Here is a 21,179-nt window from a genome sequence, read left to right as displayed (position 1 = left end):
CACTGACTATATTGTCAGTGGAATTCAGGGAGTGTTGTAACAGTTGTTAGAAGATTATGACCGCCCACCTTTCCACCTTCTGCGTTTCTCTAAAGTGATAAATCAAAACCGTAGCAACCTTCACAAATATGCAAGAGCAGTGTTCTTCCTGATGACTCAGACGGCTAAAGCAGTAGGAAACTGAGCTATTAACACCCATGGTTGCACAATCCACCCCCAGTTTACTCCAATCCATTTACTTTCAACGAAGGTGCTTATTTGATGTCAATTTCCTTCTTCTCCTAAACTTAATTTACATAGAATATAGAGCTCAGAAACGGGCCACTTGGTCCAACTGGTCTGATCAGTTGTTTGCACTCCATGTAAATGTCTTCAATTTCTTTTCTTCTGACTTTGCAATTGTTGCCTTTTATTCCATTCTACCTCATGTACATAATTCCCTTTATTGAAGGTTAATTTACTGGTGCGAGGTATTCTACAGTATCATGTCCAGTGACCACATATGCCTGGATGACGAGAGTCAGCAATGAAGGCATTGCAATGAGACTCTTTATCTTCCCTCTGCCCTCTGATACACAGTTTCGAGCAAGAGTCCCATATTTCTGATTGGGATTGAAAATTAGTGATTGAACTTCCTCCTCCCTAGACCGGATGAACAATTGCTGTGCTGCTCTGGTTGAGATATTCTTGCTTAAGTGGCTTAGCACCATGCTGGGCCAAACTATTTACCCTCAGAGACACATGAAAAAATAATTAAATACTGACAGTCAAAAGCTGCAATATTCCTGTTCAGGGAAAAGTGGCAGAAACATTTTGAAGAAGAGGTCATGAGTGATTCTGAACTCAAATACAAACTTAACAACTCTGAAATAAACAAACTACACCTACATGTATGAACCATGATCTGTCAATATAACATTATGTAGGCGCGATATAGTTTCTGAGTCAGTGAGTTGTCAGCTTGGCACACTGCTTTTTTTTTTGAGTTAAGACATTGAGGCTTTAAGCCATCAGTACATTATCCAATTCTGACTTTTTTGCCACTTCAGATAACTTTCAGAACAAGGTGGTGCAGTCTTAAAATTAAATCTGGGAGATTTCAGAGTATTGTTAGGAAGTACACTTTCACTCAAGGGATAATGGAAATCTGGGAATCACCCCAAACAAAAGCTTGTAGTACCTGGGATAATTGGAACTTTCAATCCTGACATCAATAGATTTTGTTTTCGTAGGTGAGGGATAGAAATCAAATTCAGATAAATGAAATTGAGGTACAATATGTGATTGAATAGTGAAATAGGCTCAGAGCATTAAATGGCCTACTCCTTCAAAGTTTGGGAGAAGACTTGTAGCTTCGGTGCTCGTTGTTGTGGTTCTGTTCGCCGAGCTAGGAATTTGTGTTGCAGACATTTCGTCCCCTGTCTAGATGACATCCTCAGTGCTTGGGAGCCTCCTGTGAAGCGCTTCTGTGATGTTTCCTCCGGCATTTATAGTGATTTATATCTGCCGCTTCCAGTTGTCAGTTCCAGCTGTCCGCTGCAGTGGCCGGTATGTTGGGTCCAGGTCGATGTGCTTATTGATTGAATCTGTGGATGAGTGCCATGCCTCTAGGAATTCCCTGGCTGTTCTCTGTTTGGCTTGTCCTATAATAGTAGTGTTGTCCCAGTCGAACTCATGTTGCTTGTCATCTGAGCGTGTGGCCTACTCCTGTCATACTACATATAGATTTAGCTGTGTGAGCAAGGTGAAAAATTAAATTGCATCAATTACAAAGATCCTGTCATAACCTCAGTATGTATTCATTATGTAAAATAAATACTTGAAGTGTAGTCCCAGTTCTGGAACAGAAAGTATGGCAACTAATGTGTGCAGAGTGAACTTCCACAGGCAGTGATAAGTAATCAGATTTTTTTAGTGATACTGATTGAGAAATAAATATTTGTCAGGTTACCGTGAAGAACCTCCTGCTCTTAAGTACTGCAATAGGACCTTTTACATCCAGTTAAGAGAGCAGGCAGAACCTTGGTATAGTATCTCATCAGAAGAGTCGCACCTTTGATAGTGCTGCACTCCCTCAAAATTGCAATAGAATAGCAATGTCGATTATGCGGTCAAGACTCTAGAGTGGTGTCACGAGTACTGACACATAGCAAAGAATATTACTAAATGATCAAAACTGACTGTTTCATATGCAAAAGAGTCAAGAAATCTGAATTCTTCTTTAGTTCTCCAAATGCGGCTCGAACCTCAGTGCAAGGACCAAGGAAACTCCAAGAGATGAAGCTCCTTTCTCTGAGATTTCCACCACAGTTTTAGTGGGAGATCAGCAAATTCCCACATGTATTACTGGCCTAACTAGCAACTGGTGCCCCTATAGTGCCTGCAGAAAGATTAGTCTCTCTTTGTAGATGAAAAAGAGAACTGGCACTTGAAAGGTTAACCTGCGTGTTTATGTTTTGAAAACAAGTTGGTATGAAAGTCCACGTGGAGGGTGGCTGCCTATTGTCTGGCCACTATTTATGTGTACAGCTGCGTGCATCACAGCTCCACCTTGTGGACATGATTTGGAGATGCCGGTGTTGGACTGGTACCTTGTGGAGTTTGCTAGCAATGAGACTCTGTTGGAAAATCAAATTGATAAACACAAAGCTGTAGGTTTTTGCTCTGCACAACTCATATTCTAACAAAAGGCAAATCAAAACCCTGAGCAATTTGAAACCTCGTTCTTCACTACAAATTTTGTCTGGCATTAATCTGTCCAATCATCCACTTCCTACACATTTAACATGTTCCCTAATTTTCTGTCGTCTGCAGGTTTTGACATCACTTTTTTATAGTGTGTATTGTTTTTGATTTAATTATGGACAGCAGTAGTTGAAACATTGACCACAAGAAGAAGCCAGTGTTAACATCCATTGCATCTGAGACACATCTACTATGTGCCAATTTGACCTCCTCTCCTTCAGCCAACCTCCAGGCTGTGTTGCAATGGTTCCTTTGCTATTATGTACCTTCATTTTATCAATAAGTTCCTAAGCTGCAGTTTAATAGTGCGCTTTTGAAAATACACATCTTTCAGTGGGCGTCAATAGCCTCATTCACCTCAAAGCTCTGTCCTTTAGCTCCCTGAGAATTGGGGCAAACAGCAGAAACTACATTTCCACTACCTGCCCGCCACATTAATTGCCCACCTCCAGGGAAAAGGGGTGCCTAGGAACCCATCTACTTTGCCTTGCCCATGACTGTATTATCCTGGTGGATCAGCTTGAAGTAATAAATTGGGGAAAAACCAGAAACCTTAACTTGTTAGTGCCATTTGTCTTTCACGGATAAACTCTTTACTAAGGCAACTGGGAATTCCTGAAATTGGTGTAATCAACGCAAACCTTTTCGGGAATTCTTAGCAAATTTATACCAGGCTGAATTTGGGACAAAATTCATGCACAGAAATCACTGCCTTTATTTTAGCCACAAATTCTGTTATTGCTTCAGAGAACACTCCGATATATATCAGGCACAAGGTGTCTTTCATAAATCCAAACTGTATTTTGAATCTCATTGTGCTCAGTGAGCATTGTGACCTCTAGCAGTTTGCCCATTACTGAAGTTAGGCTCGCTGGTACATAGTTTTCCAATTCCTGCTTCAAGTATGCAAAGGTCTTTGGAAAATTATGGTCAGGACCTTCGGTGCTTTTCCTTAATTTTCTGTGTCATTTTGCATCGCATGCCATCAGAGCTTCGCTGTTACAGTTTTAGATTCCACCTTTCGTTCAGTTGACAGTTCTATCCAAATGGACAATGGCAAAAATTTCTTGTAACAGGCTGCTGCATTTTTGAGGTATTTTAGGTGTTGGAGATGATTCCTTCAATTCCAGGAGCAGCAATTACTGTTTGATATGCTGTTGCATTGTTTTGGAACTTTGGAGAAAAGAAAGTCAAAACAGCAGTGTTATTAAAAGGAGAAGAACCGACAAAGGCAGCGCATGGTGAGGTCCGTGCAGGAGAGCGCGAGAAAGAAAGAAATCCAGACTGCTGTCTGACACAGCCGTGAACCTGCACAGTTACTGCCCTTGCTGTTTGAATTTGTGTATTGCTGGACATTGGAGTTCATCTAGGAAAGTTAACAAACAGTGAAATTCACAATTAATCTTGGAGGAACCTATTTGGGAGAGATCACAACACAGAAACAGACAAGTGAATATTTTTAAGTATGGCCTTACAGTAAGTCAGTAGTAGTGGGTAGAGTGGGTTCTTTCTTGATTATATATTTATTGAGCTATGTTTCTTGTTTAAACTTTAAAAAAAATGCCATAAGTATTAAGTTAGCCTGGAGCAGTAGAGGAATAAGACAGTGCTATTTTCTGGGTCTGCAGATTGAAAGAAGCAAAAATGACCTGGAGTAGAGTGATATGCTCTTCCTGTCAGATGTGGGAGTTCAGGGAGAGTTACTGAGGATTATATCTGCAATAACTGCCATTGGTTGCAAATCCTATCAGATCGAATGGATCGGTTGGAGAGACAGTTAGAGGCAATGAATAATTTACAAGAGCAAGAGGATGTGATGGATGGCAGTTATATAAAGGGAGAAAAGTTGCAGATACAGTCACATAGATGGGTTAACTCCAGGAAAGGTATGAGAAGTGTGCAGGTAGTGCAGCAGTTTTCTGTGGCTGTCCCCATTTCAAACAAGTATGTGTTTTGGAAAATGTAGGGGGTAATGGATTCTCAGGGGAACATAGCACAGCCAGCCTAGTTTCTGATATCGAGAATGTCTCTAATGCAATGAGGGGTACGTTGGGTTTCAAGAGATCAATTGTGTTAGGGGACTCTCTAGTCTGAGGTACAGACAGACGTTTAGATTAGATTAGATTACTTACAGTGTGGAAACAGGTCCTTCGGCCCAACAAGCCTACACCGACCTTCTGAAAAGCAACCCACCCAGACCCATTCCCCTACATTCACTCCTTCACCTAACACTACGGGCAATTTAGCATGGCCAATTCACCTAACCTGCACATTTTTGGATTGTGGGAGGAAGCCGGAGCACCCGGAGAAAACCCACACAGACACGGGGAGAATGTGCAAACTCCACTCCCGCCTGAGGCGGGAATTGAACTCGGGTCTCTGGCGCTGTGAGGGAGCAGTACTAACCACTATGCCACTGTGCCCGCCCACGTTTCTGTGGTCAGCCATGAAAAATCAGGATAGTATGTTGCTTCCCTAGTGCCAGGATCAAGGATATCGCAGAGAAGGTGCAGAATGTTCTCAAGGGGAAGGGACTAGCAGGAGGTCATTGTACACATTGGAAACAATGACATAGGAAGGGAAAAGGATGAGATTCTGAAGGGAGAATATAGAGATCTTCGAGTAGTAATATCTGGATTACTCCTGGTGCTACGAGCTAATGAGGGTAGGAATAGGAGGATAGAGCAGATGAATGCATGGCTGAGGGACTGGTGTATGGGAGAAGGGTTCACATTTTTGGATCATTGGAACCTCTTCTGGGGTAGAAGTAACCTGTACAAGAAGGACAGATTGCACCTGAATTGGAAGGGACTGGCAGGGAGATTTGCTCGAGCTGCTCTGGAGGATTTAAACTAGTAAGGTGGCAGAGTGGGACCCAGGGAGATATTGAGGAAAGAGATCAATACGAGACTGGTACAGTTGAGAAAAGAAGCGAGTCAAACAGTCGGGGCAGGCAGGGACAAAGCAGAGAACAAGATCGGTCTGATAAATTAAACTGCATTTATTTCATTGTAAGAAGCCTAACAGGTGAACTCAGAGCATGGTTAGGAATATGGAATTGGGATATCATAGCAATTACAGAAACAGGGCTCAGGGATGGACAGAACTGGCAGCTTAATGTTCCAGGATACAAATGCTACAGGAAGGACAAAAAGGGAGGTGAGAGAAGAGGGGGAGTGGCGTTTTTGATAAGGGATAGCATTACAGCTGTGCTGAGGGAGGATATTCCCAGAAATACAGCCAGGGAAGTTATTTGGGTTGAATTGAGAAATAAGAAAGGGGTGATCACGTTATTGGGGTTGTATTATAGACCCCCTAATAGTCAGAGGGAAATTGAGAAACAAATTTGTAAGGAGATCTCAGTTATCTGTAAGAATAATAAGGTGGTTATGATAGGGGATTTTAACTTTCCAAACATAGACTGGGACTGCCATAGTGTTAAGGGTTTACACGGAGAGGAATTTGTTAAGTAGGTCCAAGAAAGTTTGGGAGAAGATTTGTAGCTCGGGTGCTCGTTGTTGTGGTTCTGTTCGCCGAGCTGGGAATTTGTCTTGCAAACGTTTCGTCCCCTGTCTAGGTGACATCCTCAGTTCTTGAGAGCCTCCTGTGAAGCGCTTCTGTGCTGTTTCCTCTGGCATTTATAGTGGCCTGTCTCTGCTGCTTCCGGTTGTCAGTTCGAGCTGTCCGCTGTAGTGGCCGGTATATTGGGTCCAGGTCGATGTGTTTGTTGATAGAGTCTGTGGATGAGTGCCTTTGTTGATAGAGTCTGTGGATGAGTGCCATGCCTCTAGGAATTCCCTGGCTGTTCTCTGTTTGGCTTGCCCTATAATGGTAGTGTTGTCCCAGTCGAATTCATGTTGCTTGTCGTCTCTGTGTGTGGCTACTAAGGATAGCTGGTCGTGTCGTTTCGTGGCTAGTTGGTGTTCGTGTATACGGATTGTTAACTGTCTTCCTGTTTGTCCGATGTAGTGTTTTGTGCAGTCCTTGCATGGGATTTTGTACACTACATTAGTTTTGCTCATGCTGGGTATCGGGTCCTTTGTTCTGGTGAGTTGTTGTCTGAGCGTGGCTGTTGGTTTGTGTGCTGTTATGAGTCCTAGTGGTCGCAGGAGTCTGGCTGTCAGTTCAGAAATGCTCCTGATGTATGGTAGTGTGGCTAGTCCTTTGGGTTGCGGCATGTCCTCATTCCGTTGTCTCTCCCTTAGGCATCTGTTGATGAAATTGCGAGGGTATCCGTTTTTGGCGAATACTTTGTATAGGTGTTCCTCTTCCTCTTTTTGTAGTTCTGGTGTGCTGCAGTGTGTTGTGGCCCTTTTGAATAGTGTCCTGATGCAACTTCGTTTGTGTGTGTTGGGGTGGTTGCTTTCATAGTTTAGGACTTGGTCTGTGTGTGTGGCTTTCCTGTAAACCTTTGTGGTGAATTCTCCGTTCGGTGTTGGGTACAAGAAAATTTTCTGATTCAATATGTGGATGTGCCTACCAGAGAAGGTGCAAAACTTGATCTATTCTTGGGAAATAAAGCAGGGCAGGTGACTGAGGTGTCAGTGGGGGTGCACTTTGGGGCCAGCGACCATAATTCTATTTGTTTTAAAATAGTGATGGAAAAGGATAGACCAGATCTAAAAGTTGAAGTTCTAAATTGGAGAAAGGCCAATTTTGACGGTATTAGGCAGAACTTTCAAAAGCTGATTGGGGGCAGATTTTCGCAGGTAAAGGGAGGGCTGGAAAATGGGAAATCTTCAGAAATGAGATAACGAGAGTCCAGAGAAAATATATTCCTGTCAGGGTGAAAGGGAAGGCTGGATGACCAAAGAAATTGAGGGTTTGGTTAAGAAAAAGAAGGAAGCACATGTCAGGTATAGACAGGATAGATCAAGTGAATCCTTAGACGAGTATAAAGACAGTAGGAGTATACTTAAGAGGGAAATTGGGAGGACGGAAAGGGGACATGAGATAGCTTTGGCAAATAAAATTAAGGAGAATCCAAAGAGCTTTTACAAATACATTAAGGACAAAAGGGTAACTAGGGAGAGAATAGAGCCCCTCAAAGATCAGCAAGGTGGCCGTTGTATGGAGCCGCAGGAGTTGGGGAAGGTACTAAACGAGTATTTTGCATCATTATTTACTGTGGAAAAGGACACTGGAGGTATAGAATGTAGGGAAATAGATGGTGACATCTTGAAAAATGTCCATATTACAGAGGAGGAAGTGCTGCATAAACGTGGATAAATCCCCAAGACCTGATCAGGTGTACCTGATAGGAAAGTGATTGCTGTGCCCCTTGCTGAGATATTTATATCATCGGTAGTCACAAGTGAGGTGCCGGAAGACTGGAAGTTAGCTAACGTGGTGCCATTGTTTAAGAAGGGTGGTAAGGACAAGCCAGGGAACTATAGACCAGTGAGCCTGACGTCTGTGGTGGGCAAATTGTTGGAGGGAATCCTGAGGGACAGGATGTAGATGTATTTGGAAAGGCAAGGACTGATTGGGGTAGTCAGCATGGCTTTGAGTGTGAACTTGATTGAGCTTTGTGAAGAAGTAACAAAGAGGATTGATGAGGGCAGAGCATTGGACGTGATTTATGTGGACTTCAGTAAACTGTTCGACAAGATTCGAGAGTAGTTAGCAAGGTTAGATCTCTCGGAATACAGGGGGAACTAGACATTTGGATACAGAACTGGCTCAAAGATAGAAGACAGAAGGTGGTTGTGTAGGGTAGTTTTTCAGATTGAAGGCCTATGACCAGTGGAGTGCCACAAGGATCGGTGCTGGGTCCACTACTTTTCGTTATTTATATAAATGATTTGGATGCGAGCATAAGAGGTACAGTTAGTAAGTTTGCAGATGACACCAAAATTGGAGGTGTAGTGGACAGCGAAGAGGGTTACCTCAGATTGCAACTGGATCTTGATCAGATGGGCCACTGGGCTGAGAAGTGGCAGATGGAGTCTAATTTAGATAAATTCAAGGTACTGCATTTTGGGAAAGCAAATCTCAGCAGGACTTACAAACTTAATGGTAAGGTCGTAGAAAGAGTTACTGAACAAAGAGACCTTGGAGTGCACATTCATAGCTCCTTGAAAGTCGAGTCGCAGGTAGATAGGATAGTGAAGAAGGCATTTGGTATGCTTTCCTTTACTGGTCAAGAGTATTGAGTACAGGAGTTGGGAGGTCATGTTGCGACTGTACAAGACATTGGTTCGGCCACTTTTAGAATATTATGTGCAATACTGGTCTCCTTCCTATTGAAAGGATGTTGTGAAACTTGAAAGGGTTCAGAAAAGATTTACAAGGATGTTGCCAGGGTTGGAGGAGACACTGAACAGGCCGGGGCTGTTTTCCCTGGAGCGTTGGAGGCTGAGGGGTGACCTTATAGAGGTTTATAAAATCATGAGGGGCATGGATGGGCTAAATAGACAAGGTCTTTTCCCTGGGGTGGGGGAGTCCAGAATTAGAGGGCATAGGTTAAGGGTGAGAAAGGAATGATGTAAAATAGACCTAAGGGGCAACGTTTTCACATAAAGGGTGATACCTTTATGGAATGAGTTGCCAGAGGAAGTGGTGGAGGCTGGTACAATTGCAGCATTTAAAAGATGTCTGGATGAGTATATGAAAAGGAAGGATTTGGAGGGATATGGGCCAGGTGCTGGCATGTTCCTTTATTTTGTTTTGGTTACGATATTATGATGTTATGATATCTGTGCCCGAGAACGTGGCACCTGTTTACATTATTATTTGTTGCGCCTCATTTGATAAATGTTCCCTGACTTTTGAGGACTAGGGAGGAGGTGGAGTGGGTAAAAACAATGACTGCAGATGCTGAAAACCAAGATTGGGTTGGGATATCTGGTTGACATGGACGAGTTGGACCAAAGGGTCTGTTTCCATGCTATACATCTCTATGATTCTATGACTTGTGCCCTTTCATCTCGTTCACTACGCATCTCAATTTAAAAAGTCCCAAAAACTTTCATCTCTCAATATGTAAAATTATGTGACACCTGTGAATTAAAACAGGAGATGCAAATTCCTTGGTGCAATCTCAGTTACCTGTTTTTTATATCTTTCAACAAAATGGTACCTTCAAAACAGACTCTCTTTATTTTGGTCTCACAAAGCTGCAATCATTTTAGGGTCATGACCCTTTCTCTTTACAACTATATCATTCCATATAAGGTCTCAGGTGTAACAATCAAACAATGGAAATTAAACTTTGTCCATATTTATCACTATCTTAACATAAGTTTCATTTTGAGTTTTAATTCCTTGTTGAACCATGAAACTCCAGCTTCTGTTGCATCATCCGTTCCAGTGGAGCTGATGCTATTATTGTACCATAGTCATCTCCCATTCAAAGATTTCCTATTGTTTCTCATTTCCAATTTTTCTTTCCTATTTATTTGGCCTCACTCCTTTCTCCTTAGTTACTGGAATGTGAGCGAGACTGAGAAAGGCGAGACTTATTGCCCATCTTTGAAAAGTTGGTAGGGGGCCCCCTCCTTGAACAGTCATGAAGAGTAGCCTTAGTCTCAATTGAAATGTGTCATTTGTGTTCCTTCATTTTGTTTTGGTTACGATATTATGATGTTATGATATCTGTGCCCGAGAACTTGGCACCTGTTTACATTATTATTTGCTGCGCCTCATTTGATAAATGTTCCCTGACTTTTGAGGACTAGGGAGGCGGTGGAGTGGGTAAAAAACAATGACTGCAGATGCTGAAAACCAAGTACTGGATTAGTGGTGCTGGAAGAGCACAGCAGTTCAGGCAGCATCCAACGAGCAGCGAAATCGACGTTTCGGGCAAAAGCCTGATGAAGGGCTTTTGCCCGAAACGTCGATTTCGCTGCTCGTTGGATGCTGCCTGAACTGCTGTGCTCTTCCAGCACCACTAATCCAGTAGGAGGTGGAGTGGACAAGGTGGGAGGCCGAGCGGTGGAATACATAGCTAACGGTCTTACGTTTAGACACTCTATCATTCTGCCTTTTGCACATTCCAATCACATAATTTACACAATTACACCCTTGCTCCCCCGGAACTCCACCCTCCCACTATTGCATAAATGCTGCTCTTTCCACACTTCACATCAGCTCTAATGCAATTCTCTAGACTTGAAATGTTAGCTTGCGCTCTCCACAGATGCTCTCTAACCCACTGTGATTTCGAGCATTTTTGTTTTCAGTACTGATTCCAGTATTTGCAGTAATTTGCTCTTATATAGCTAATGAAGGTGGATTGCAACTTAAAAAAGGAAAATGCTTGTGTAAACAGCAAATGAACACTAATACAGATGAGTGTCAAACATGGTATTTTATTGTAGGAATAAAACAGATTGCACCTTCCTTGGAAAGTAACTGTATGTATGAGAGGAGCAGAGGGATCTGGCAGTATGGATGCTCATATCATTAGTAGTAGGAGTACTGATTAATAATCCATAAAAGTGCAAACAAAACACTATGTATCATTTCTAGTAGTATAGCAACAACTATCCTGCTTCTATATTATAGAAAGGACGTGGAGGTTACACAGAAGATTCGTAAGAATGATACTAGAAGTGAGCAGTTAAATCTGTCAGGAAAGATGGAATAGGCTAGCACCCCTTTCTTTCGAAGAGAAGCATGACCTCATGGTCTTGAATATTTTGAAAGTACAGACATAGAGATGATGATTCAATTTGCAGGAGATACCAGTACCATGTGCTATCAATATAAGGCATTCATTTATAAATCCTGCATGGAATTTGGTGAAGTAATTAGAGTGTGAAACATGGAATAATTGAGATGTTCAGCAGACTGCATTTAAGGGGAAGCTCAGCAAACATGAGGTAGAAAGGAACACGCATACTGCGGTTAAATGACAAGGAGTTGGAGGAAAGTCATGTGGAGAATAAACAGAGCTATGAACCTGTTGTGTTGAAGGCCCTGTATCTGTGATATTGATACTATGTGTAACCCTGATCTACTTATCCACGCATTGCCTAAACTGCTTCCCAAACCTTTCCCCACTGTGACTCCATTTTCAAGGCATGAAGATTGTTGCAACAACTCAGAGTGTGTACTGGAGAACTGGGTATATTTGGGGAAAGAAGGACCTACCTATGAGATCCCGAGGAGGGCTGTCGGCCATAACTGTTTTGGTGTTTGTAACTGTAAAATTTCAGTTCAGTTGTGGTCCTGACCCCACTTTGAAAAGGCATGTTCTAGCTATTCCCCCAAGCTTATGTTATCTAATTACTTAGATTGAATCCAGTTTTACTACTTTATTAGGTAATACTCCAGAAAGTATATCAGAGAGATCTCTTTGTTACCCTTTAGATAATTTCCATTTCAGTTTATCTTTGGATACCCTAAGCCACCTGTCAGTTTGAGACTGAACTGAGAGTTCTGCAAAATGTCATGGAATTGGACCCCACTCTCCCCCCCCCCCCCCCCCCCCCCCCCCCCCCCCCCCACAACATGGTCCTCACAACTCACAAATACGCCCCATCACGGCCACTTCATCCTCCTGTCCTTGCCCCAGTATTTCATCGGATATTCATTCTTTGAGGAGTGAAATTACATCATGAGTGTTGGGATGCACCACAGCCTCTCAAGATGACTCTGCGTACACAAAGTATTTGCCAAGAACTAGGGAGTGAGACTGAGTTCAGCCCATGGTCCACAGACCAATTATAATATGATCACCATTCTGGTCATCCAACTCTGCACAGGCAGTCAATCTTAGTCATACAGACCCTCCGTACAATCTGTCCATGCTGAAAATAATCCCAAACTAAGGTAATCCCACCTGCCTGCTCCTGGCCCATATCCCTTCAAACCTTTCCTATTCATCCAAATGTCTTTTAAATTGTAATTATACCACATCCACCATTTCCTCAGGAAGTTCATTCCATCTTGGGACTCAATGACTTTATAGAATCAAATGCAAATTGCCTTATTTAATACAGCGCATGGAGAGGAGCTTTGATTTTGGAGTTTATGGTGTCAGGAGTGAGGCATAACTGAATTCTTCCCTTGATGTACATCTCTATGACTCTATGACTATAATGGGGAAAGATTATTGTTCCATTACAGAACTATGGTGGACCCAGATCTTCCTGGCTAACAAGGGAGCACCATATTCCACATGGAAACATGTTGTTGTGGTGTGCATTGTAATTGGTAAATTTGAATCTAATAAAGTAAGAAATTGCAAGGTTACTTTCTTTCTTGGCATTACAACTTCCCAATTATTTCACAGCCAGTGAAGCATTTTTAAAATTTTGGAGTATATGATACAACAGAGTCAGTTTGCACATAGGAAGGTGCCACAAGCAGCTTTGTCACAGTCACAGACTGTTTCCATGAGGTATACATATTGGCCAGGACTCTGACTTTGTGCCATATGCCAGTTACTGTGTGCCTGAGAGAATAGGCAGGCACTCAGTTTCATGACTCATTGAATGACGAAACTCCAGCAGTGCAGCACCCCTTTAGTTCTGTCCGGAATGGGCTTGAATCCACAATTTTCTCACTTGGAAGCCAGCATTTGTGTTTTGTTATGGGACAATAGAATAATTACTAACTTATTCTTTCACAATGAAACAATAGGGGGTGTGCATCAAAATAATGAATACTCACTAGGTAATAATGTTTATTAGTCACTAATGGGAGGAGAGGCCTCACTATTTCAAAATCCTTTCATATCTCTCACCTTCTCCTATTTGGCTTTGCCCAGTTTCACATATCAAGTGACATATCTGGGGTTTGTGCTTTTTATTTTGGCATTTTTCTCAGCTGAGCTACTTCCATATTTTCCTGGTGCCCTCTGTTTAAAGCAAATTTTTAAAAATTGGAGCAGATATTTGAACTTCACTCATTGAGCTAGCCAGACCGTGTTCAGAATGAACATGCAGCCAAGCTGTTGCCTTGTAACACTGTGGTAAGTGTTTTGCCCTTCAGTCAGAGAGCCATTGGTTCAAATTGGTTCAGAGAACACAGTCTAGACAGACAATTCAGTGCATTGTTAAGTTCAGTACTGTTCAAAGTTTGACCTTTTGAATGAGATACTAAAACAAAACCTTAGCCATCCATTCAGCAGGATGTTAAAGCTCCCAAGCCATTCTCTTAAGAAACAAAAGTAGAAATTGCTGGAAAAACTCAGCAGTTTGACAATACCTATGGAGCAAAAGCGGAGATAATGTTTCAGGGGTCACTGGACCTGAAATGTTAATTCTGCTTTCTCTCCACAAACTCCGCCAGACCTGCTGAGTTTCTCCAGCAATTTCTGTTTTGTTTCAGATTTCCAGCATCTGCAGGCCTTTGATTTTCCTGTCCACTATTTTGGAAGTGAGGCGTTCTCTTAATGTCTGGCCAGTACTTATCTGTAAAACGACAAAAAGAAGAATGTAATGGATCATTTATCCCATTAGTTCAGAATTTGGTTGCAAATTAGCAACTACATTTGGGTATATGACAACAGTACTTACACTTAAAGAGTAATTCATTTTGTTGAGATGTATTTGGAAAGACCTTGAGCATGCAAAAGAGGCTATGTTAAATGCAATTAATTTCTTGACTCAAACCAGTAGTCATTAACATTTGATCTACTGGAGTAGACTTACGGGTGAATTGTGAATTGTATTGAGTATAGCAGCCGTTTCTGTGGGAATCTACAGTCTAAGCAGTGGATATTTGAGAGGAATGATATAGATGATGTTTGGCTGGGGATGGATCAGAAGGTGAGGGGCAAAAATGAGCTAAAGTTGAGAATCTGTGGAAAGCAGGCAAATGCTATTGGAAGTTTTTCAGCAGTAAAACATGTGTCTCCTCTGTTCGTGATAATCGTTAGTAGTCATTTGAAATAAATAAACAGATAAGGTTTTTGGCTGTCCCTTGTAGGTCATCATCAAGCAGGAACCAGGGGAAACAGTGGCTCAGCAGTCAGGAGTCACAGCTGTGTCTACGCAGCAGGCTGTGCAGCAGTTTGTGACTGTGAAGGGTGGCCAGGTGATTGCAGTTTCTCCACAGAAACACAGCAGCGGACTCGGGACAGGAGTTACCCAGACCAAGGTAAGGTTTCTGAAGTGAACTCTCATGGAACAGCTTGAGCAGACTGCAGACGAGGAGCTGCTGGGCATTCATTGGAAGAGTGGAACTATGTGGTCACTGAGCACCCTGTTGGATGCCAACACTGATACTCAGCACATGTGAGAACTTGCTCATCTGCTCATGTCTGAAATAGGTGCCTTTGGAGGAGACTATTAACCCAGAGGGCTGTTCTAATGTACTTGGTCAGAGGTTCAAACCCTACCATGACCCCTCTGGAATCTAAAATTAAATTCTAAAAGTGAAAGCTCATTTGATAATGGTAACCATGAAACTTATCGTAGGTTGTCATTAAAACCTATCTGATTTGCTTGTGCCTTTTGGGAAGGATAACTGCATTGCAGTTGACTCTTAAATGCTGCCTGAAATGCGAGACACTCAGTTCAAGGTCACTTAGGAATGGATAGCAAATGCTGATCTTGCCAATGATAATCTAATTCCATGAAAGGACAAATATAAAACATAAATGTTCTGAATTAAAAGAATTATATCACTACAAGCTAGGAGTTTCTGTGAATGGATATAATTCCAAAACAGACTTCTAATGATATCAGCGCTTGTATGTGGATAAATAAGCAACCTTCTACTTAGTGATAATTTGATTGAATCTGGTTGGACAGATTGAGATTTAGAGCAACATCTGGGAAATATTTCCACAATTCCCAAAAATAATCAGGCAACTCACTAAGATTAAGGGGAGGCAATGACCTAGTGGTATTATTACTGGACTGTTAATCCAGGCCCAGGTAATGTTCTGGGGACCTGGGTTCAAATCCCGCCCAGCAGATGGTGGAGTCTAACGATGACCATGAATTCATTGTCGATTATTGAAAAACCCATCTGGTTCATTAATGACCGTAAGGGAAGGAAACTGCCATCCTTACTGGACCTAAAGGTGACTCCAGACCCACAGCAATATAGTTAACTTCTAACTGTTCTCTGGACAATTAGGCATGGGCAATAAATGTTGGTCTAGCCAGCACTGCTCTCATCCTGTGAATGAATAAAAAAAATACTGCATTAGTTCAGAACAATAATCAGAGCAATAATGAATAATCAGAACAATAATCAAACCCTGTCTAACCACAGCAAATTGAGCGACTTCTGCACTTAAGAACTCATCCAGCTCCCTTTTTGAAAGACCGATAATCTAAAACTAGAAATATTCCCCCTCTGTAGTTTAGCATTTGTTTTTATACTTCATATGTATGATCTCTAGTATTCCTATTTCTATTTAACTCTCAAAGTACCAACATAAAGTACCATTGGTTCAGTTGTTTTAATAACAGGAATAGGCCATTCAGCCCTTCCAAACCTGCTCTGTTATTCCATTACAACCTGGCTGATTAGCACCTCATTGTTAGCCACTAACAGTCCCCATTGGCAGCTGTTCATTCTCCGAGGCTGACCATTATCCACTCCTTTTGTCTGTCAACTATTCTTTGTTTCAGCTGTATCTCCACCTATCATTTATTCATATCCATTCCCCCTACCCTACCTTCTGTGTAAAAACCATCTTTTTCCTGGCTACCATCAGTTCTAAGAAGGGTCACTCAACCCGAAAAGTTAACTCTGATTTCTCTCCATAGATACAGCCAGGCCTGCTGAGCTTTTCTAGCGATTTCTGTTCTTGTTTCTGATATGCACCTCAACTCTGTTTATCGCCTTTGTTCCATACCTCATTATACCCTTACTAGCAAAACATTTGTAGATCTCATTCTTGAAATCTTGAATTGTAGCCCCAGTGTCCACAGTGGTCATTAAGGAAGTTACTCCTGAGTTCCCCATTGTGTTTATTATCCTTGTTTATTTGGAGGCCACAAATGGTGCCAGCTCAGTGTGATTTTAAAATACCATTTGCTCGCCTACAGGTCGTTGGGATCCCGGTGGGTTCAACCTTGCAGCCAGTGGTGAAGCAGGCAGTGGCACTCAGTGGCGGACAGATAATTGTTGCCAAACCAGGCACCACCGTAGCCCGGGCTGTCAGTCAGAAGCAGATTGTGGCGCAGGGGGTGGCGAAGGCTGTTGTGAGTGGAGCGAGCGGAACCATTGTTGCAGCACCCGTGCAGGCAGTCACCAAGTCTCAGAGTTCGTCCACTGTGCAAAAATCAGGTTCACAAGGCTCAGGTAGGAAGAACTACTTAATCTCTGCTTCTGTAGTGGTGAGTCTTGGCAATGGATTTTAATCAGCTATGCTCTTTCTGATGATGTATCTGTGACTGCTACGCAATGGCTGCTTCTGGCATGAGCACACATTGTTGGTGAAGCTGAGAAGCAGGATTGTATTCAGTTTGCCATTGACTGTGCTTCTGCTAGTGTAGAATGTCTCTGTTGTTCATAGTCAAACTGTAAAGGAGTTCTTCCTCTCCACACTCAAGGAAAGTTTTAACTTTTTAACTTTAAGCATATTTTACTACATTTCCCAATCAATTGAGCCAACCATTTTGCATCACTTCCAATTTTCATTCACATCCGATGAAATCAAAATCCAAGGAAAATGTATAATGGGTAGCTGATTCAGTGTTACCCATTTTATACCATCCCTCCACCTGAATGCATTGTTCATCATGAATCGCAACTCAGTCTGCACAGTACAGTTGGAACTTCAATCGGACAAAAACACTTTCAAAGTGTCTGGAGTGTCAGGCTGAGGGGTGACCTTACAGAGGGTTATAAAATAATGGGGATGAATAGCCAAGGTCAGGTAAGGATGGGGGAGTCCAAAACTAGAGGGCATAGGTTTAGGGTGAGATGGGAACGTTTTAAAAGGGACCCAAGTGACAACTTTTTCACACAGAGGGCGATGCGTGTGTGGAATAAGTTGCCAGAGGAAGTGGTGGAGGCTGGTACAATTACAGCATTTAAAAGGCACCTGGATGAGTACATGATTAAGAAAGGTTAAGAGGGATATGGGATATACTGGCATTTGGGAGGAGATTAGTTTAGGATATCTGGTGGGCATGGATGAGTTGGACCAAAGGATCTGTTTCCATGCTGTACAGCTTTATGGCTCTAAGGCTGGCTCCATCTGAGGAAGTTAGCTGTGCCTGAATTTCTGTGATTGGCCCAGTAGCTACTAGGTACATATGAGCCGTGTAAAAATACTCATCACCATTGAAGTCATCGGCTATATCTTTCCGTCAGAGGGAAAATACTACAAAAGAGGGGAGCACCTCTTCACAGCGTGACATTAATTGAGTGTCAGCCAATTTTTCCAGCACTGGTTGAAGAAACATTGGGCCTGACAGGGCAATAGATTGCAATGCTATGGCGTAAGAATGGGAGATCGGGACATATTAGTTAACCAAAGTACCTCCCCCCACCCCCCCCCCCACCAATATGATTCTATGATATTAAAAAGAAGAACTAATAACATTCTCCACCAGTTAATTGAGTAATTGACCTCTATCTTTCACACCTTGATGTGACGGGATTGCAGAGCTTAGATCTGATCTGTATGTTGTGGCATCACTTAGCCCTGTGTGTCACATACTGCATCCTCTGTTTAGTATTCACATAGTCATGTGTTGTAACTTCAACAAGTGGACATCTCATTTTAGGTGTGTCAAGTGCTACTCTTGGTACGTTCTCCTATACCCAATGAATTAAGGTTGATTACCTAGCTTGATGATGATGGCAGCGTGAGGAGTATAGATTAGAGTGGTGCTGGAAAAGCACAGCAGGTCAGGCAGCATCCAAGGAGCATGAAAATCGACATTTCAGGCAAAAGCCCTTCATCTGTTCCTGATGAAGGGCTTTTGCCCGAAACGTTGATTTTCCTGCTCCTTGGATGCTGCCTGACCTGCTGTGCTTTTCCAGCACCACTCTAATCTAGACTCTGGTTTCCAGCATCTGCAGTCCTTGTTTTTACCTAGCGTGAGGAGTATGCCAGGCAGTGATTGTGCACATTATGGTTCAAACAACTCTGTTCCTGCTTAAGGCTCACAGTGCCACAGTGGGCGGCACGGTGGCACAGTGGTTAGCACTGCTGCTTCACAGCGCCAGAGACCGGGTTCAATTCCCGCCTCAGGCGACTGACTGTGTGGAGTTTGCACGTTCTCCACATGTCTGCGTGGGTTTCCTCCCACAGTCCAAAGATGTGCAGGTTAGGTGAATTGGCCATGCTAAATTGCCCGTAGTGTTAGGTAAAGGGTAAATGTCGGGGAATGGGTGGGTTGTGCTTCGTCGGGACGGTGTGGACATGTTGGGCCGAAGGGCCTGTTTCCACACTGTAAGTAATCTAATCTAAAAAAAGATACCCAGTTTTGAGCTGCTGAATCTGTTGTAAATCAATACCATTTAGCACAGCTACCCATCCTTTTGTTGCCTCACAAAATGATAAAGGGCATTCTCTATGTGAAAATGGGACTTTGTCTCCATAATGACTGTGCTGTGATCATTCATATCACTGCTGTCATAGACAGATGCACCTGCAGCAGTTAGATTGGTAAAAGCAAGGTTAGATATGTTTTCCTGTGTCATTGTTTCTTTCAGTACCTGCTACAGACCTAGTCTGGTAAGTATGGCTTTCAGAACTAGTGATAGACACTAAGAGCTCAGCAAACCCTGTTATGGTATGCTCAGTCTGATATTGTTGAAGCTGTTGCACCTCACCAGGATAGCATGTTGGAAATCAAACCCTGCTATTCCTGGAGTTGTCATAAAAGTTATAATATAATCAATCCCCCTATTTAATCTGTCTTTTAACAGGTTGACAGAAGACCGGGGCCAGGGTTCTATACTTAGTAAGAGTTGCTATTTATTACAAATAAATAGACTCTAGCTACATGTGAAAAAAATTATAAACTGTTGGCTTATAACTCTACTTATAAACCATCCCTGACACACCCACTCGTGCACACGCACACACACAAAATCTAGGTGTTAGGGTGGAGAGGGAACATGCTAACGTCAATCAGAGCATTGCTTCATATTCTCCCTTCTCTGGATGCTTTTATTTGTCTTCAGGAGGCAAAGTGTGACTGGTTCACACCCATAAAGACCTCTGACTTATTGCTTAATAAGACCTTACGGAAGCTGCTGAAGGAAAATAAACTTTTTCTTCACAATTAAAGTGTTTTCTTCCTGCATAGATCTGGTGGCTTCTCTGTATCTTGTTCACACCTCCAAGTTGTTCAGCTGTCTGAGAGCAAAACACATAATTGTTGTCAAGTAGAAGGTCTTTGTCATTGCTCTGTTGAAGAGTGACCTGTTGTCAATCAGCTCCTTGTGGCTGGCTGAATCTCCATTTGTACACAATGCTTGGCTCTGGCTACTCTGCAAACCATCTGTCCATTGGTTAAACCAGCAGCTGTGTAAACGATACGTAGAATGAGTTTCAGGTTACTTGCTTTCCAAAAAGTGCAGCCATCCTCTGTTTTTAAGAGAGGTTTTTCTGATCAAAATGATTTATTTGATTGATTTATTGTCACGTGTATTATGTTTCAAAATGATTGGTTTATTTATTGTCATGTGTATCTTGTCACAAGATGCAGTGAAAAGTATTGTATAGTGTCACCACTCTCTGGCGCCATCTTAAAACACAGAAAAATAAGCCAAAGCATAGAACATAAAGGCAGACTTTTAGACAGAATAACTCTGCATCAGGTGTAAGCAGTTCATACATTAAAGAGCGTAAGTAGCATTAAAAAAAGGTTTGGCGACTCACTGCTGAACTATGAAGACACTTATGTTTTGTATGGTTATCCCTGTTATGTCTTATACTTTTAACATCAGAAGACAGATGAATGTGTTTGCCTCTGGACAGATGTCTGCCATTGTGACATCTTTGAAGTGGTGATGTCACTAGTGTGCCTATTAATAGTATAACTTCTTGTTTTTAGTTTAAAAACAAATCCAAAACAAATGTCAGTTTGAAGACAGTGTAATCATATTTCACATCCAAGGCAGCAGTCTGCTTGTAATCCTTTGAGACTCTGTATTACTGGTGATTAATGAACCCTCCAAAATTCTTTGAATAACTTATTTTTTTAAAAAAAGCTGTGTCCTTAATAAATAAAATCTGATTTCTGAAAGGATTTTTTTCTCCGCTTTCATTAGAGTAGATTACCAAAAACTTAGTTCAAGAGCTAATTAGCACCTTAAAGAAGGTAGGCTTCTGCAGGGATTTCCAGAACTAGCTTACTGTTGAAGGCATGGGGGAGAAAGTGAGGACTGCAGATGCTGAAGATCAGAGTCAAAGAAACGGCCAGTCAAACAGTATCCGAGGAACAGGAGAATTGACGTTTTGAGCATAAACTCTTCATCAAGAATGGGGAGCTGGCCCGAAGCGGCTGACAGATAAATGGGAGAGGGTTGGGGCTGAAGGGAAGGTAGCTAAAGATGTG

At 42.2% G+C, this 21,179-nt stretch overlaps 1 protein-coding gene across 7 annotated transcripts in view; it reads left to right on the top strand.

The window, feature by feature from the left end:
• The window catches only part of yeats2 (YEATS domain containing 2), a 137,722-nt gene that overhangs the window by 65,327 nt on the left and 51,216 nt on the right, over positions 1–21,179 (top strand). For all 7 annotated transcript variants that reach the window (XM_072572969.1, XM_072572968.1, XM_072572972.1 and 4 more), the window contains exons 15-16: positions 14,626–14,796; positions 16,704–16,959. In XM_072572969.1, coding sequence (XP_072429070.1) covers positions 14,626–14,796; positions 16,704–16,959 — 427 coding nt within the window. The remainder of the gene's footprint in view (positions 1–14,625; positions 14,797–16,703; positions 16,960–21,179) is intronic.

This window comes from Chiloscyllium punctatum, chromosome 6 (assembly GCF_047496795.1).
Source record: "Chiloscyllium punctatum isolate Juve2018m chromosome 6, sChiPun1.3, whole genome shotgun sequence".
Taxonomy (NCBI): Eukaryota; Metazoa; Chordata; class Chondrichthyes; order Orectolobiformes; family Hemiscylliidae; genus Chiloscyllium; species Chiloscyllium punctatum.
Note: the sequence above shows the minus strand (reverse complement) of the source record. Positions and strands in the feature narration are given on the sequence as shown.